General features: G+C 33.4%; 1 protein-coding gene across 2 annotated transcripts; it reads right to left on the bottom strand.

The window, feature by feature from the left end:
* Positions 1–11,125: 11,125 nt before the first annotated feature.
* On the bottom strand, positions 11,126–18,839 carry LOC105347316 (di-N-acetylchitobiase). Of its 2 annotated transcripts, none has more exons than XM_011456343.4 (8): positions 18,613–18,839; positions 17,878–18,028; positions 17,454–17,665; positions 16,731–16,905; positions 16,013–16,113; positions 15,183–15,368; positions 14,216–14,306; positions 11,126–13,624 (listed from the first exon to the last, which is right to left on the bottom strand). In XM_011456343.4, the coding sequence occupies exons 1-8, from the start codon at positions 18,739–18,741 to the stop codon at positions 13,332–13,334; spliced, it is 1,338 nt and encodes a 445-aa protein (XP_011454645.3). In that variant the 5' UTR covers positions 18,742–18,839; the 3' UTR covers positions 11,126–13,331. The 2 variants fall into 2 exon arrangements, with proteins under 2 accessions (XP_011454645.3, XP_011454644.3); XM_011456342.4 differs by lacking the exon at positions 18,613–18,839 and adding an exon at positions 18,227–18,465.
* Positions 18,840–20,665: the final 1,826 nt, after the last annotated feature.

Here is a 20,665-nt window from a genome sequence, read left to right as displayed (position 1 = left end):
TATGATTTATAACTTTATTGACCAAGATATGTTCTTTGACCTTGATTAGGATTTTTGATCATGATCAAGGTCACATTATTTCATGAGATTAAACCATGATGATGCTTCTAGAGATCATGACTTTTCTTAGAAAATTTCTGAGGTTAAAGGGGCATGGTCATGATTTTGGTCAAAAATTATTTTTCCGATTTTTATATTTATAACGCTTCTAAAAGGCATTTTAAAAGTCAACCGAAATTTGAGTGTCATTTGTTGAGTTATATTAAGCGAGTTACAGAGCTTGAAATTCTTATATGTAAACAAAGCGTTTGTTTACATTTTGAACTTTGAAGTAAAAATTTCAGTTTTAAACCTAAAACGAATGGGTTAAAGGTTAGGAACTGTTTATCTATGCTTAAAATAAATAAAAAAGATAGAGAAACTAGAGCAGAGCTCGTGGCAAAACCACGAGTAGGTCTTCCGTTGTTGCTGCGGGTTGAAAATATGTGATATGGTGTCAAACTATTATAATGACTAAACTTTCAGTTCTGCTTTTGTTATAAAAATGTGTTGTAATTGAAAGCCTGTATATAAAACGTGTTTTGAAAAAGAAAGGAGGAAAATGTTTTAGGAAAACTCTTTGTCGAACACAGTTTGTGAAATCGTTTCAAAATTTCTTTAAAAAAATGAGATCTTTAATGGCGAGTTAAATTTTCAGAGGTTAGCAAGCAAAAAAAAAAAAGATCAGCGGGAGAATTTATGCAAAAGCGAGCATCTCAATTTTACACCAGACGGTGCTGTTTCATAGAGACACCACTATGTAATGTGAATTATATAACCTTATTTACAGAATTGAATGTTACTTCTCTCGACGATGTAATAATGTGCAAAATCCTTATTTTTATGTCAGTGGGTTGACTAATTAAACTTATAAAAAAAATTCAATTGCGCTTGCGTAAATTGGAATTCTGGGAAGGAATTAGACACTCTGTGTTAGAGAAATTCGAAGAAGTTGTGAAACTGGTTAGTTTCTAGATCAAACTGCGCATTGATGTATTAAAAGACTATCATGGGTATCGTCAGTAGCCACGGTCCGGAATCCGTATGTGCAGTCATTCATTGTATGTACATCGATACAGCTTTACCATCTCACCTACAGCCATACAAATGACGGTGCAACCTTCATATACACATGCATAGTATTATTATTCTGGAAACAATTTATCTTGTATTTTAATATATTGCGTCTTCATTGTTCACCTAAAATTAGTATTTCACTGGCTGTAGCTAACCTTGTAAGTAAATTAAGTTGCATTACAACCTCATAATACAGGACTTCAATTAAACGGTTTTTTTTATTAATTTTCATACAATTTGCAATAAATAAAATCCCAAATTGCGCACTTATGTGTAACTTTGAGAAGCGCATATATTTTTGGGTGGCAGATATGTCGCTATATTATAGTCTGCAAGTCAAGTGAACTATCATGGTCTTTTAAAGAAATAAGAAATCTGTAAACACTTGCAGTACTTCGATGATTTCTATGGCGAGCAACTGCATTGCATAATGTAGTCGTATTTCCCAAGAACAAAATTTCCTTTGACTTCCAACTTTCAATTATAATATATTATGAATTATTCTGTTCATAACTATAGAAGTTTAGCGTGTTCAACAGGTTAATTTTTAAGCCCCATTCTCAGGTTACGATTTCACATCTTAAATGTGAAGATGATTGACTTCGAATAATAGTCTTATTGTTTATAAAAGCACCCTTCCAACTGTTACTCAATTACATATGTTCTGAGTTGTGTGCGCTAAAGCGAAACAAGATTTTCGGTCGCACGTGGCGTTTGAATTAACACAGACTGACCGAACAAACAAACGGGTGGGAAAGTGAAACACGTTGAGGAGAAATGTTACACATAAGAAGAAGTCATCAAAAATGATTTTCGACAGATCTGGATATCTTTTCGCCAATTTAAAAAATTCAGGGCGAGCACTTGTCAGCGGGGCGGGAGGAGGGGGGACGCAGCAATGAGTTCGCTTCCACACTGAAGCGAACAACCATGGAGAAGAAAAACTACAGTGTAATTAATATGTGACCGATAGAATCTAATCTTAAGTTGTTTAAAACTCATGTGAATATTCTTTAAAATAATAATCAAATGTCTCAATTCAGGACAATTGAGGACATTCTTTTATCGTGCTAGCACCTACCGCAAACATGTAACATGGAACTTTGATTATAATTTGATTTGATTTTTAAACTACCTTGTACGCTATCGTATAATTAAATCAATGCTTCATCAACTGTACTAGTAAAATAAATTTATCTTTTCATCTTAAACCTATATAATAGTGGAAAACATAATAAAATATAGTTCTGTCCGTGCAAAATATGAAACATGAACGCGTGATAAGGTACATGTAGAAGAAAAGAGACGACCGCGGATCACTTGTCCACTCGCGCTAGATCTCCTCGGTCATATGCGAGGGATAATCATCATTTAATATTTGTGGGGGGGGGGGGGTTTAAATTTTTTTAGATAAACAAACCATCCATTAATTTATGTCTGACGATGTTTCCGATTTGGAGTAATATCGTTCATTAATATTCATTTACACTCAATTAATGTTTAATTAAATAAATACAAGATGGACAAACTTTTATAACATAAAATTAAAATAGTTCTTGTATTTACGGCTATATAAACCCAAACACGTTCATATTCATCTAAGTGTGCGTCGCGGTGTGCGAATCTTGTGCATTAGATAACCACTTACCGCTAGGTAGTTCAGCCGTGGCTGATCTCCTCGGCCGTGGACGAAGGATAGATTACATGTACGTAAAGGTACAACGCACAGACACGCACCGCTTAGAACCCAGGAAGATTTGAAAAGTTTGCAGTATAATGACCATATTCTATCAAATAGAAGTTCTTTATTTTAAACTTAAAACCCACAATTGATCTATGTCTGATATTGCTTTAGATTGAGAATGACATTGCTTTTATTAATTAACTGAACAATTTCTTAATTGACATCCAATCGTTTAGTCCATAAACTTTTATGTGTAATCAAAACTAAAACAATTCTTGAGTTCGCGGCTAAATAAATTCATATATGAGAGACGCAACTCTCGTGTATTAGATAACCGCTGACCGCTAGGTAGCCCAGCCGCGACCATGGTGACCGATTTTCTCGGCCGCCGGCGAAGGAGAGTTTCGTTTACTTGGCCAAATTGCCGCGAGTACTGTCAACACATAATACTTTTTACCCTCATATTATGCAATACCCGAACACAAAAACAGTTTTATGAGATCAATAAAGTCACGAACAACATTTTTTGCAGCGACGCCCATATCGAAAAATTTACCGTTTTAGAGTTATGAAGCAAAGACTTTTAAGGGATCTAGACCACTCATTTTAGGGGTTAGCCCCCTTTTTATGGTATCAAATGAAAGCTCTTAATATTTTGCACAACTTTTGTTCTATATGTGTCTAGAAAAAAATTACGACTAAAAAGTTATTGAAGAAAGATATAAGCAAAATTTAACATTTTTTGAAACATAAATTTCGATGTAATTTTTTAAGAAGTATACGTGGTTTAATCAAACATGTAAAACTAGGAGGACAACGTTCAAGATGTCTACATTAAAGATTTGTAAATCAAAACTACTTGCTACGGATCAACTCGGAGCCTTTGCAGGTACACGAGACCCACTAAAAAATATTCAAAGGGGAATAACTCAAAACCGGAAGTAGCAATTTCACAATATTTTGTGCTATAGTAAGCTCTTGTCATTTTCAAAACACCCTGAAAATTTGAATAAAATCTAATGACAAACAAGCGAGATATTACAGTTTAAAGAAACGTCTAGAAGAAAAAGAAGAAGAAAAATAACTAGAGACGAGCTCGTTGCAAGCAACGATTAGGTTTTCCGTCGTAGCTGCGTCATACTTGTGACGTATTACAAAAAATTGATAGCTGACCATAGTACAATATTAGATGTGTAAAAACTGAGAAACAAAGTATTATATTTTTGTGACCGCGTAGATTTTACGGTGATAGAGAATTCGTCTGGATCTGCATCGGTCATGTGCAGTACGAACCGGGTGAGGGAATGTTGGCGTAAAGTGTATAAGGTATAAGGTTGTGGCGCGCTGTGGGCCGTAAGCTAAAACGAGGAGTACTAGGTTTGCCGTATTCCCGTAGGTCCACCAGTATACAGTTCCAGATAAATAAACAGGCAATTGATGCAGGATTCCACATTATTGGACGAGACTCAACGATGGCAACATTATAACAATTTAACAGACATACATGTTACAAACAATTCGGATATGGCCAGTAGTGGCCTCCGGACTCAAGACGCTGGGAGAGTCGGACGTGGCCGGGGCTGGCCGCCGTATTCCAGACTGCACATAGACAATTGTACATAACTATCTATAAGAATCTTAACAATGAGTATAAATTGACAGGTAATGATATAAGTAAGCTGAGTGAAAGGTTCACAGATATAAAATAATTAAATAAACTCAATGAGTCTTTGATGTCCAAGAAATGAAAATCTGATAATTGCACAATGTTGTTTTAAGAGATTAACAGTCCTTGAGACATGACACTTTGTCTCTTTGAAATCACATATCAAGTCTGAAAAGTGTCAATCACTAAATAAAAAAGTAACTTTGTAAGAAATAAACTGTGAGAAAAAAATTACGAAACAGATGTTGAATTTTACAAGTAAAGTCAAAATTTTTTTTATAATTAAACAGTGCATTTTGCACGATGATACTACATGTTTATAAGCAAATACAGATCTTAACACGTTGTCTCTAGTTTGATTCGTCGCATTTTATTCACAGAGTAGGACTGTGGTTATGCCCGGTACGAAGGTAAAAAGACCATTGGCAAACGTTTTACACGCATTTTTATCGAACGCAAGCGCCAATGAATCTCTTAGTATACATGTATATGCGGAGATCCTTGAAATTTTACAAGGGGTTTTGAAGAATAATTTTGTATTTCGAGGAGGGGGAACATGCGCGGATCAGAAAATTTTTCCGGGTGGGGGTTGAAAAGTCAGACGGTTATTTGAGTTTGCTAAGGGATGTCCGAGGCATATTTGGTAAGTTTATAATGTACAGTAACACGTAATTGAAAAAAATTTCGCTGGGGGGGGGGGGGGGGGGGGGTCTGGAACCCTTCCCCTTCTAGATCCGCGCACGGAGAAGACCGATGCCGGTAATTTTACTATAATTTTAACCATTTTTATTTAATTATTCATGTTCATAATTATCAGAACAAGCAGAACCAGTATCAGTCTGACCGGCCTCACCATATACATTGTTGGAATTTAATTGTTCTAGCATTGCATTGCTCTGCATGTACACAATTTCTTTTAAAAATTAAACACTTAAAGTGTTCATCTATATGGCTACACATAACGTACACACGTGATTCAAAATAACCCAGACGGAAAACGGTAAAGAATTCAGTCATTGAGTCTACATTTTATAGAACTTGTAAAAAAACACATTGCGGGTCTGAATGTTTGTTGATATGTCAATCTATCAATATACAGTTTGTTAATTATTTTCGATTGCTAAGGCTACAGCGTATTTGATGAACATTGAACAACATTTTTTCCATGCCACTTTTTTCCATGGAAGATAGCGAATGTATACAAGTATAAAGCATTTATAAAATTTATTTAATTACCTCTTTAGAATTGTGTATGGAATAAATAATTTATAAGTTGCTGCTGAAGGTTGTTTGGTATTTTCGTTTGTAGATGTTTTGCAAGTAAAAAACCTGAAACGCGGGGCAAGTCATAATTAATATCCCTAATAACCGTAACTTAAAATTAGCGGCTTTGGATTCAAATATTATCGTATACGAATATTAAGTTCACTTTTTACAATTATCTCCACGATGATAATTATAGTATATCCATCGCAAATCAGTATTTATTTTTTTTTGCTTTAAAAGAATTGTTCTATCGGGAGCAATCCCGCGTTCGTTTAAATTGCCAGCGTACATTTGTCATTTCAGTAATACACATTGTGCTTTATAAGACGGCCGTGTATACGTATTGTAGAAAAGTTGAGTTTAATTACCATGCATTGGAACCATTTTATTAACACATCTCCCAGTACTGAAACAATTCAAAATGTCTCTGTTACAGTAACACAGTGGGGCGTTAAACGTGTGCGTCCAGCTCTACAAGCACATGCACTATCGTCTAGGCGACGGCCTGAATACAGCTACATGTAGCGACTCTATCTCCTATCGATCGGTTACCCGAGTCTCGTAATGCATCTAAATATAGACAGGGGCACAGTTATGAAACAAACAACAAAAATAAGGTCAAAGAGGTTCATCTATATGAAATGAAAATGTACATATGAATAAAAACATTTGGGAATTTTATGTGGAATTATTTTTGCGCACTACATGTATCAGTTAGTGCATTACAAGAAGCCCTTTCATAACCTCATAAACGTGCGCACCCCCCCAAAAATGGACCGAACTGACAACAATTGTTTCTGCAAATACTGACTATAAATTACGAAAACATTAAATTGAATACTATAGAAGGATTCAAAATTAATTTCTTTACAACTTTGCTTCAATAATGCATTAGAAATTTTTATTCCTTTTTAAGTTATTGACAAGAAACTTTGGACGCCTCCAACTCCCCAATTATAAGGGCCAGCCCTTTTTTCGGTATACCGAATGAAAGGTCTTAGTAAGACCAAGAACTTTTAAAATACATGTTATAACAAATTTTTATCAGGTAGAAAACTAACACGGAAAATACGCGAATTTTTTTGATTTTTTTTCTTACCTTTGTTTCAACATCTATACCACCCCTTTTATTTGCATTTAAATAATAAATAAAATATATCTCGCACAAATTCAATGTATGAGCTTCCAAACCAGCCCATCTTTGAGACTCTGCCAGTCATCGTTAAAGCTAAACCCCCTGGACAAAAGAAGTCGTTAAATTTTACTAAAAGGGGAATAACTCAAAACCGGATAGGGATTTTCCTCAACTAAAATATGCAACGACAACATCACGCGGCATGTTATCAGTCCTGAAAATTTCAAAACAATCGGTGAACAAACGAGCGAGATATTAAGGATCAAAGTTGGCGTCTAGAAGAAAAAAAAAAATAATAAGAAATTTGAAAATTTTTCAGAATAATAGTAAGGTTTTCCGCTGCCAGCGGAAAACCTTAATAATGAAGAATTTCCAACAGAATCAGTACAAGGTCTTCCGTTGGAAACGGAAGACCTTAATAAGCTGGGAAAAGATTTTTTACTGGTATATTGAACTTATGTAAAACAAAAACATGCATGGCACGAGCAATTGTTTACATGGCAAGGAATTGTGAGCCCAGTATTTTGGTTATAACTTTACGAATGACTCATTAGAAATGCATTTCTAAAGCATTGTAAATGATAAAAACATAAAAATAAAATTTGACAAAAATCGTGACCATGCCCCTTTAAAGTCATAGCAGAATTATCTGAAAAATCCTTGTCCGGATCATATACCGTATCCTCTTTCCCCTTTGTCCAATTTGGTTCATATTTCCCCAACAGAGTGCCTTTAGTCAAAGGATGGTAAGTGACCTTGAATTAATATTTCTGAGTCAGTGTTGTTACAGAACATGCAAATTTTTTTTTCTTTTCAGAGTATATACATGTATACTGATCTCTTGGCCCTATCTGACTCAAACTTAAAAACAAAACCTATGAACTTTCATACAGGGGGTGCATAGTGAACCTGAACCAAGTTTTAAAGTCTATAATGAAGATCATAGCAGATCTCTTTAAAATCAAGTTTTAGACCATAAATTATTTCCACGTGGCTTAATTTTGCTCAGATTAAATCCCAAAAATGCCTGTTGGTAAGGGGCAGTTAGCTTGAATTAATTAAAGTTCTATTCCAACTGGAAAATATCTAAGTAGGTCAAGGTTAAAGCAAATTAAGTCCTCTGAAATGCTTTTCATATTATTTTCCATTATTCAAGCAGGGCCCTTTGCAAAGCACCCTTAGGCAATGGGGATTCAAAGTTGTGAAAATTAAATACCATGCATTTTCATAAGGGGGATTAGGAATTATTGAAAATTTTTGAGAAAGTGTAGAGTCAAAGTTATAAAAATCATGACCCCTGGGAGTAGAATGGGGCCACATTGGGGGGTCAAATTTTTACATTGGAAAATATAGAGTTCAATCTTTAAAAATCTTCTTCTCAGATACCAATCAGCCAGGAAAGCTGACACTTATGTGGAAGCATCCTCAGGTAGTGTAGATTCAAAGTTGTGAAAATCATGACTCCTGTGGGTAAGGCGGGGCCACAATGGGAGGAGGGTGTCAAATTTTTACATAGGAATATATAGACTAAATCTTTAAAAATCTTCTCAGATACCAATCAGCAAGGAAAGCTGAAACTTATGTGGAAGTATTCTCAGGTATAGTGTTCAAAGTTGTGAAAATTATGACTCCCTTAGGTACAGTGGGGCCCAATGGGGGTCAAATTTTTACATAGGAATAGGAATATATATAGAGAAAAATCTTAAAATCTTCTAAATAAATGTAGGTTTATATCCTGTATATAATTAAACAATTGTTTAGGATCTTTTTGAGAACAGCAATGCTCAACATGTGATAAGACTATAAAATCATCCTGTTAGAAAAGGAACCTGATTAAAACCATGAGAATATCCAAGGGGAATTTTTATTTATACAGGATCTACATGTATTATACCACATTGTCCAAATGTTTTGTATTATGACTCCATTAAGCCGATTTTATCATGCTTATTGTTGTTATGGTGAGCGATATGGCCCATGTATGGGCCTTTTGTTGTGCATTATTAGAATAAACATTGGACCTACGGTATTCAAATATCAGTCCAAATATCATAATTTAAACACTACACCAATATGTTAACAGCATAAATTATCAGATTTTTCCTCTGATTTTATGGTCTTTTAGAAGATAATAATCATTCCATCCTATGGAATCTGGATAGGGCCATGTAGTTCATTATCGCATTATCGCACCTTTGACATTTGAGTCGATAGTGTGATGACGATGGTGCGACAATGTGATGACGAAGGTGCGATGGCACGATAAAGCGAAAGCGTGATGACACGATAGCGATAACGCGATGGTGTGATAGCGATGATGCGATAGCGATGATGCTATGCTCTATCGCGTCATCCTTAGTTCTTTATCGCGTCATCATATCATCGCATTCTTGCTCTATGGACTTTCTTTAAAATTAAGGATAACATTCCCAGCAGCCATTGCACAACATGGCGTTTGATGATGAAGAGATGCTAGAAAATATTATTGATAGGATTTAAGATGAAATAAATTTATTACGAACACAGTAACATGCAGATGTTTGTGTTTGTTGATGTATTAATATAAACCCTGCAAATATATCATAAGAAAAATAACTATTATGTAATTAACTTGTACATAATTTCCATCTAAATCTAAATGAAAGTATAATACTATCAATATCTTAATTCATATTATGTACACAAATCATTTAGATATTGAATGGGAGGTAACTCTGAAAATTACAATGAATAAAGAGTACGTTTAATAGTCATAACAATAAGTACTGGTTTAAAATATTAAAGACACACTCTTTATCAAATCTAATAGCTCACTGGTATACTGGAATTGAATCTTATTTCGCTCAATATATGGAGCGCATGAGTTTGTTTTTAATTAATTTGAATGTGAATTATCACCATCCCTGTTTAAATCCATGCCTTGATCATGTGGTCTTCTTTAATTGCATTGTTTTCTTTATTTACCTATAATTTAAATATTCATATTGTTAGCTATTATAAGAAGGACTAGGTTTATTTGTAATACCTAATTATTATAAGAGAGTCAAGTTTATCAACCTAGTAAGGTCAATTTCCCATATGAAATCTGTTCATATATTCACTATTTTCTCTTTTCAACGGCGCATGCGCAAAACAGTTGCTAGCGCAATGAAGCGATGGCGATGATGCAATAAAGAACTAACAATGACGCGATAGAGCATAACATCATCGCTATCGCACCATCGCTTTATCATGCCATTGCACCATTGTCATCGCACTGTCGCGCCATCACATCGTCTTCGCGCTAATGCACCATCGTATCATCGCACTATCGACTCAAACGTCGATGGTGCGATACTGAACTACATGGCCCTATCCGGATTCCATACCATCCATCATGCTATTACTTTTTCTTGATTTATTGACCTCCCTTTAAGAACAAGGCATGTCTTTTTAGCTCAGAAAAGCTCATACGAAATGTTATCTGGGGTGAGCTAAAACTGCTTCACAAAACGTGGTAACTAAATGTCTTGACAAGATCAATACAGTTCTGAAACTCTGGTTTCAGCTCAAGAAAATAACTTTCTTGTTAAGAAAAAAACAACTTTGCCTTCAATTTTTTTTATTAAGCACAAAAATTCATTCACAAAAATAAAAAAAAAAAAAACTTTTACAAAAATTAATGATCTGTAACTTTTAATGATATTAAAAAGTGTACATTGAACGGTGAAATGATGGCATTGATATGTATCAAGTTTGAATAAAACTAAATTGGTTCACCAAAACTAGGAATAAGTCAATGAATTTTTGTTTCATTAGTAACCTTTGTCAAGTAATGAAAAATAGATTTCAGACGTGTACATGTTTGCCAATTGCATAATAAAGCACTTTTTTAAAACCTACAACATCAAAAACACTTGTACATGTATATTCATGTTTGGTATACAAATATCAATATGTAGTACATATTTTGATTTACAATTATACACATAAAAAATATTTTTAAAAATGTACAGCTTTTCTGAAAAATAAAATAAAACAACAAAAACATAATAAAATAATCTGAATAAAACTTGTTAATAAATGAAGAGCAATATTCATCAGAGATAACTTCAAATAAAGAGCAATATTTGTCAAAGATAATTTTTGGATGAAAAAATTGGTTAATAATAAGTATTGGATTAATTAGTATGGTACATATGTAGTCATTTCTATGTTTTAAAGTATTTCACATTTTGTATTATGGTAGGTGACCTTTGTATTTTCAAATTTTTGATAATGTGAACATTAATAATGTTACTTTTGAATGAATATTACAAGATGACATAAAATTATACCACCAAGATACATGTACCTGCAAATGTGCATTGGTTAAAATTTTAACCCAAATATTGTAACATTAATTTTTAGTTGGAAAACAAAAGTCAACCTTACTGAATGTATTCATTGATTAAAAGTTTTAAAATATAGCATATTCAATACTTCAATGTAAAATTTTCAGTATTATTTACACCAGTGCCCAGATACTTTACTTGCTAAAAAAAAACAACATTATTTTTCATACACATCCATGTACATTCTTTTGCTACAAAAATTTTGATCCCGTAAGGCATTGATAATCATGAAGTGTATCAATGGAGCATTTTGACATGTACAATCCAAAGAAACATGTACGGGTCCATATTGTAACTTGCATGTAAGGGCAGAAATAGGCAATCATAACAAATTGATCTGAATGTAGATTCATGACTAAAGTACATATTGTATTACTGTCACATAATTAATGAAAAAATAAAATAAATCATACAAAAAATTCTGGTATTTATTCTGGTTCAATATGAACAATCATTTTCAGAAAATAATGAAGATGGATATACCAGTAGATATTTTATTGCAATTTTATCTTTCGTTAAATATTCAAACAACAAAACTTGTTCAAAATGCTATCTTCAGTAATACATGTATACTTGAATAGTATATTCTGTACAATACATGTATACACATGTACTTTAATAGTATATTCTGTATAATACACAGGTAAATAAAACTTGCATGTTTTTAAGTAGAGGATATGTTAGAGTAAAGCATGTACCTGGCACCAGTGGCATCAAAGGCATTTAACTTCCATCAAAATCACGAGTAAATTGAGAAGTGAAAAGCTATTTATTTACTTTATTCATTTCAGATAAGCTTTCCAGATTAAACAGGAAAATGATTATTTAGAATAGTGCATTTGGTTTTTCAGAGGAAAAATAAGAAAAAATTGTCACAACCATTGAAGCCAAAAAAACCTGTTAAAAACCCCACATCTACCACAACAGTGACACTTGAACGACACTTACTGATGTAGTTATATATCAACATATCACAGCATTCAAAATTACAGTTCATAAAAAAATCATTTGTAAAAAGATAAAATATGATATGTTAGTTGCTTATTTAAAAACCATCTCACAAGCAGTTAGTTAAAACTTGAAAATTAAGGCATTACCATTATAACGGAGAAATCTAACTTACTGGTACATGTAATTACATATTCACTACTGAGATGTGTTCAGCACAGAGGTCGCTCATAAGTGCTTGCCAAAATTTCCTTTATCTGTGACACAAATTTTGTCAGCTGATATCCATTACCGGTATATAAATGTATTCAAAAAGTTAACTCTTATATAAAATCACAAAAAAAAATTAACACATTTTATTTGTTAACCTATCTTGGTTAAAATTTTAAAAAAATTGCTGTTAATACCGGTACTTATTTTTATTTTAAACGTACCGGTAACTGCCAAAAGATCTTCATTTTTACTTTCATATACATGTCATGTACCGGTACATACATGTACAATAGATAACAATGGAGTATTGCAGGTACATGTACATGTATAATCAACCATCGGACACTTAATGGCACTTCCTAAACTGATACCATGTCACATATACAATACACAGATCATTACAAATAATTGCACATGATTATTGCATGTTAAAAAATAAATACATGGTCATGCATAACAGGTATAAAAAATGGAATGTACATGAATATCAATACAAGTAACACTGTATGATGATTTACATGAATACACATATATATCATTAAACAGACAATTCCAAATACCAGTACCGGGTAATTACAACTAGTTTGAAGAAAAGTGGTGGGATGAAACACATACAGTGTAAATGCATGTTCAAGCACATGGTTGCATCTACATAATGCCACATCTATAATCTTTTGCACAGGATTTTGGAATTAGAGCAACATACATGTATATTTCTTTCCAGACTATTATCTATGTTGCATAATTTTGGTACAAATGTAGATTCCTGTCAACCTCTCTATGATAATACGAGTAAAACAGGGTTCAACACTGAATATCACCATGATCAATGATCTAGTACCAGTAACTCCAGCATAATGAAATACCTGGTGCAAGGGCTTTGATATTACCATACCTGTATTTTGAATTGAAACAAATGAGAATATGATTTTAAAGAGTATTGTCATCATCATGAAAGTCTGTTTCCTCCTCATCTCTATGGAATGGGAGCCGCAGCCCTCTCCTCTGCATTCTTCTCCTCATGACAGCACAACCGAATGCAAAGCCCAGTAGAGTGCCCAGTACAAAACAGCCCACAGAAATGCCCGCTATCGTGCCCGCCATGTCCAAGGAGTGATGCTCGATATCTCCTGTACTGAAAAGGTTGTGTAGAATCCAGTTCCATTCGGCAGCATCATCAGTGCTTTTTGTGGACAAGTCATCTGCTGTCCAAATCACCATCCCTGAAAAAGTACCAAGCATGTCTCCATATACTTGAAAGTACATATTCTACATTATCTTGCTGTTGATCAAAGCGAAAATGCTCTCTCTATTTGATACATTATTTACATTTCAAACAAATACTTTTGTCCCTTATCTTTATTGAAGAACAATCTTCAAAAATTCATATTGCCAGTACTTCAGACCTACTTATTTCACAATTATAAATTGCATTGAGTTGTGTTTTTGTGTTTCTAACTCTTCCTAGTTTCCTCTTAAATAAAAGTACATCCAATGCAATAAAATATTACATGATTGAAATTATTAGTATGTAAAGAATTTCAAAAACATGATTACCAATTACTCTGACATTTCTTCCTCAACATTCCTTACTAACCAGTAAAATTGTATTTATTTAGGAAGTTATTTTCTCCGAACCAATAAAGTTCAACATTTCAATGAAATTTGCCCTATTGAATATCAAAGAACACAACATGAAGAAGTAAAAACATAAAAATACATTACGATGTTCAATTTGTGGGCTTTTAAACAAAATTAACAGGTTTACATAGACTTTCTTAATTTCATTCTCTCAAAATCTTTAGTTTTCTTACCTCTGAGATTCATGCTTCTGACATACATGTATTTATCAAGCAAACTATCATGGTCTTCATACCAAATCTGGTGTTGTTGCTCTCCTTTTTTCTGCAATTAAGAAATCATATAATATCATCATATATAATCAATACATGTTTTAGAGAAGATAAGAAGCTAGTGCAGCGGATGCAAATAACAGAGGCAAATAAAAAAAAATATTTGGTACTTGGAAAATCTTAATTGTTGATTGAAATCATTGTTTACTGAGCTTAAGAGGGCTGGATAGTTTCTGCCATTTTTAGACTATATATAAATCTCCTTAAGAAGGAGATCTCTGTATAAAGATATAAGAAATCATTCAAACTATTAAAGTCAATATACATGTCATTTTTCTTTACTTAATAATAGTTTATAGCCAAACAATTTATTTTTAAGAATTTAAGGTAGAACTGATGGTTAGTTTGTTGACCACCAAGCTTAATAACGTCATCATAAAATGTCCGAATTTAAAACTGGTAAAAATCAGCTACAAGTCTATCTTATGTTCATAGTATATCCTAAAATTCGAAGAAATATTTTACAAGAAATATTTTACAAGGCTATCTTATGTTCATAGTATATCCTAAAATTCGAAGAAATATTTTACAATATATACATGTAAATTAATCATAACTTTTACTTGTTCAATCTACAGAAAAGGGTTTATTGGAGCCATTGAAACCACTTATGCATTGATAAATCAAACCACTGAAACCATCTACCATAGATATAGTCAAACTACATTAATAGAATGAATCCAGTGATACTCGGGGATTACTGCCTATCATATTGACACAGTCAGAACCGCTTCAAGTGAAGTGTCGGACTCTGACATTTTATTTAAAGCGGTTCTAACAGTATGAATATGATAGGGTGTATTATTAAGACCTATGTGTACACCATACATAAAAGATGGTAATGATGTCCTTATATCAAACCACCTACCACATTGATGTAGTCTGATCTGTAAATAGGATGGTAGTGATGGGACTCGGCATTCTTGTACTGTTCTGGGTAGGAGTTCTTGATTTCTGCTAAGCTCATTCTTTTCCTCAGTGATGTGTTACAGGATTCAGTGTTATTCCTCTCGTCAAAGTAGCAGGTCATCTGGTTTTTGCCTCCAGTCTTCAACTACAAACACAAGTGTAATAGTATCACAATATTTTCCATGAGTCATTCTACTTAATATCTGGAACACTGATTTATTCTCTTACCAAAGAGAAGTTGAATTACACTAAATATTTATGAATGCTGGCTCCATCATAAGCATTGAGTCAGGGTTTGTACATTGTCTTTAAGTTAAAAATCCTCCGAAATCCTTATCTTGTTATTGGCTACAAATTCTGAGTTATTATTTCCTTTAAATCACCTTTAATATGGAAAACCGTTATCATTTTTTGTAGACATCAGCATCTTTGAAAATTCTGTTTAATAAACTTTTTATGAAAAAATGTTAAGCTTTTGATCCAAGATTATTCAAAGAATACTTCATTACTTGTATGCCTCCCAAACAAATTCATTTAACTCATTACTTCAATACAACTGAATTCTTTTCAAATGAAAACTGCACACAAAAAAATTGCAAAAGGACAGTCAAATTTAATGATTTACTGTATAAGTTTAAGACTGCTTCAATATCCTGAGACCAGAACAGTAACTAGAAATCAGTGGCTGTAAATGAACTTAACTGACAATTAAACACACAATATCGTACAGAGGAATCATAATATTGTACAGGTACATGTATATCTTAAACTAACATAACATTTACTCACATCAGTAGTGTAATTAACACAGGTGTAATCGTAACCATGCCAAGGAATTCCTATAAGCAGCTTATCGGGGGTAATCCCATGATCAATGAATTCCTCCACACCTTTAAATACATAGAAAAGCATCTTAGTAAGACATAGGACGTGGAAAAATCTTCTGATAATTAAGAAACATGACTGGTCGTATAAAAGAAGTTGCTCGAAAAACACCCCTCTTAAACCATTTTGATGGTTTCTTTCTGATGTGAAATAAATTATAAAAATGAAAATTTTCACTCAAAATTTTTTTTGTCTTCTTTTTGGGTGAAAGTGCAGGGCCTTGTAGGCATCACTTCACATGTTCCAATAAAATTCAACAAACAAGTAGAGAAAAATCAAATACATGATTGCAACATTTAAACAACTATTGTAGCTCTCTCATTTACATAATACAATGTGTTAATAAACTTGCATATAACAGACAAGAAAAATAAATATCAAGTCAACTAATTCTAGATCATTGATAGTAATTTTCTACATCAAAGTATCATATAAATAGTTTTTCTTATCTTACAGATCTACATGTATCTTGAGGCTACATGTATTGCCTATTAATAAAGGTATCTTTTTTCAATCAGAGTGTCAAACTTTAAAAAATCTTTTTTGAATACTTTACAAACCATTTAACTGAACATGTAAAGTTGGTGTTCAGTGTCTTGTAAAAGTATTTTTAATCACTTACCAAACACTAAACTTGTCATTGGCATAGTGGCTTTTGCAATACACTTTGGGTTTGTGTCACACGTTATGAAGCTTTCTGGACTAGTAATAAAAGCTGCACAATGCTCTGCCATATACTGAGTCAAACTACAGTCACCATCATAACAGGGAGGCTTGTATGGTACAATACACACCAACTACAACCAAAAAGTGGAAAGGCTTTAGTTCATCGTATACCAATGTTGTTTTCCACCTTTAATGCAAAATTAAATGGACACATACATTCTAAGGTAAAATACATTCCAATGGGTTTTTAACAAATCATTTTTTCTAACTGAATGAAGGTCTGTAGCTCCCGGTCTGAAAAATTCGGATGGACAACCTGGGAGCTACAGTTCAATACATGTTAAAAATATGATGATATCTGTAGTCTGAGGAATTTTGAGATTCAGGTATTTGCACAGAATGTGTTTGGAAATAAGATTAATCAATCCAAAACTTGCGCAATATTTTGTACACCATAAATTGCAAATTTTTAACAAGTTTGGAACTGTAGCTCCCAGATTGTTCACCAAAAAATTTTCAGAAAGGAGCTACAAACCTGCAGCTATTTTAAAACAAATAAAGGTTTGAGAGTCACTTTCAAGTAAGAAGAGATAACAGCTACAGTTTACTGATACTTCTTCTCTCAATCAAAACAAACTTTTCAAATAATCTTTTGATTAAAAGTGGGGTTTAAACATACCTCAGCACTTGGTGAAGTAAATTTTTCTACCATGAATTTCAGCAATGCCAGCACTTCTTGGACATGTGAACTATCAGCCTTACATTGTCCTAACAGTTTTAGCAAATCAAGAGCTACATAATCTGCATAAAGTTCTTTCTCCTTCTTTACGGTCTCTTCCAACCAGTCTAAAAGTACTGGATCAGATGTATTTGTAATAGTTGGCACTTCCCCTAAAAACAACAAATCAGGTATAAGACTTAACAAATAGAAGTGGAGAGCAAATTAAACTTTAGTTCCCACTAAAAAGTAATTTTTCTTAAAATAATAATGTTACTTATATTAGAAATCTTTTAATAAATTAAAAAAAAATAGTGGCATTGTATCATTTGTTACATTGTCAGACATGTGGCATTGTGCAACAGGTATGAGAGAGTGCACTTACTAATAAATGCAAAGTTAGCATGGTTTTGATGAGCAGTACACATAAGTTTTTTAGCCTCTTCCTTGCCTACTTCCTCTGTGGTAATCACCATGGTTATATCGTGCCAGTGCCATGCAGACTGATCTGATTTGCCCTCTGCAACTACCACAACCTGCAATTTATGATTAAAAATTTATAGAAGACACAAACTCATTGTATCTTAACTTTATGCACTGATACTGTGCACTATGGTCTCCAATCAATACAAGTTTAAACACATCTAAAAAATAATGTATAAGGGCAAAGGAATATATATTGTACGATAAGATGCTTTGTCTCCTATTGTTTTTGTCTTCGCAAATAAACAAACCTCGCGATTGTAGTAGTATTTATGGGTCCTGCAATAAACTGGATCGCAGGGACATTCCTTTGCAATATCTTTCACTATGTACTCTGACAAAACTCCCAGACCCAAATGAATAGTGAGGAATATTATCCGTGTTATATTCATCTTCTGATTTCAAAATACAATCAAATTGGCTCCCCTATCAACACTACAACAGCGTTCAAAGTCAAACAGCAAGATTTGTCACCATTTCCGGTATGGTGAGTGTTTCTTTAGTCGTTCACAATACGATTCGGATTAGATTATGGTCGGCAAAATTCTCATTCCATACTATTAATACGACAATTTCATCAAACTGCACACGAAAAGCATTTAACCAAAATAAACATTAAAATTTTATGATATATTACCTCTCTACTAAACTTCCTTCCATTCTTGGAACATAAACTGTCGTCCGAGCAGGAACAAACTCGTATTTTACGGTTAATTGCCGTTTTTATACAACATAATATGATTAAGACAAACAATATAAAACGCATTTTGATCAGTCTATGCACACTCCTTTCCACCACATTAATTTTTCAAACTTCAGTAACTTCCGTGATGTCATCCAGGTACGGCGGAACACCTAAATGGACCCCATAAGAACACTTATAATATCATGCCTGATCTGTCAGTGGTAAAATAAAATGGAAAAATATAGCTAAAACTCCGAGTAAAATAAATTAAAAGAATCTTCAGGGGATTAAAATGTTTTCTTTTTTTTTGTTCTTGTTTTTGCAACAACAAAAAACTACAGTATATTATTTACAAGATAGTGTTATCATGTTTGTACATACATATGATATTGTTTTTAAAATAAGACGTTATTGAAATGAAAGCTAAATGTTTAGGTTTAAATTTGTTTATGAAATAATATTTTTTGATCCTATTTTCAGCCCTGTAAATGAGTACGGTGTCCGTGTATCTCATTTATCTCAGCTTTATTTCCATACTGAGTTGTATATTTTGCATATATGGCCAGAAATTAGTCCTGACTTTTACCCCTTTGTATTTGTAACCAGTAACATTGGTTACATCGGTAACAATGTTTGATTATGAATGATTTTCAAACTTTCATGTACTTGTGACAGGTTACAGTGGTTACTGGTAACATTGGTTACAAAACAGAGTTAGGTTTGGGTTAGGGTTAGTTTTGGGTTAGGGGTTAGGGTTAGTTTAGGGTTAGGATTAGGGTTAGTACAGTGGTTACTGGTAACATTGGTTACAAAACAGAGTTAGGTTTGGGTTAGGGTTAGTTTTGGGTTAGGGGTTAGGGTTAGTTTAGGGTTAGTTTAGGGTAGGGTTAGGGTTAGGTAACCATTGTAACCAATGTTACCAATGTAACCAATTTAAAAAAGACCCCCTGTAAATCATGAAAATGACTGTCACCACTGTTACCCTATGTCACAAAGAGAATAGAGCTGACCTCTGTTACCGCTTGTCACCAATAGAATATAGCTGTAACCATTGTAACCACATAAAATAAGACCCCCTGCAAAACAGAACAAGAGGCCAATTGGCCTTAACGGTCACCTGAGTAGCATATATCCAATACACAAACTTGTCATGGAGTCTCATATATGCATCTAATTAATTAGGTTTCATACTGGAGTAGAAAAATTATAAATTTGTAATGACAACCACATATAATTCAAAAAGAACTGTGAAACCTATAATTTTGGTGAAAAACTAAAAGATCTGGTCTACAAAATAATGAATTTAGTTTTCCTTTCAGGTGTGTGGGAGTAAACAAGATAATTTTTTAATGTTATATGCATTAGCATCTATACATCCATTTTGGCCCTGCCCTAGAGTCAAAACCCATACCGCAGGGGACATGAAAATTAAAATTTCAGTAGAGGACTTCCTGGTAAACATAATTATTAGTCGGTTTTTTTATACAGATGTGTGAGAATAGAGAAGAAGATTTTTAAACATTATATGCATTAACACTTAATTGCCATATTGCCTCCCCCCCTCATGTCCTGAACCCCTGACCCAGGGGCCATGAATTTCACAATTTAGGTAAAGGAGATTGTGGATATCATAACCATGTATTCAGTTTTTTGCCCACATGTGTGGGAGTAGAGAAGAAGATTTTTTAAGATTTAAATCATTTTTACTATATGGCTATATTGGCCCCACCCTAGAGCATGAACACCTAACAAAGGGGTCATGAATTTCACAATTTTAGTAGAGAGCCTCATGGACATCATAATCATGCATTTAGTTTTTAACAATTATATATGGGAGTAGAGAAGAAGATTTTCTAAGATTTAATACATTTTTACTATTTGGCCATATCGGCCCCACCCTAGAGCCTGAATCCCTGACCGAGGGGTCATGAATTTCACAATTAAAGTAGAGGTCTTCATGGACATCATAACCATGCATTTAGTTTTTAACAAATATATATGGGAG

Source organism: Magallana gigas, chromosome 5, assembly GCF_963853765.1.
Source record: "Magallana gigas chromosome 5, xbMagGiga1.1, whole genome shotgun sequence".
Taxonomy (NCBI): Eukaryota; Metazoa; Mollusca; class Bivalvia; order Ostreida; family Ostreidae; genus Magallana; species Magallana gigas.
Note: the sequence above shows the minus strand (reverse complement) of the source record. Positions and strands in the feature narration are given on the sequence as shown.

Bases quoted from the DNA above. Each gene is read 5' to 3' on its own strand.
- LOC105347316 (XM_011456342.4), bottom strand. From the start codon at position 18,367: ATGAATATAACACGGATAATATTCCTCACTATTCATTTGGGTCTGGGA. The intron at 18,029-18,226 runs GTTTGTTTATTT...CATAAATTGCAG, and splicing joins AATACTACTACAATCGCGAG to GTTGTGGTAGTTGCAGAGGG. The intron at 15,369-16,012 runs GTGAGTAAATGT...TTGTGTTTGTAG, and splicing joins GTGTTAATTACACTACTGAT to TTGAAGACTGGAGGCAAAAA.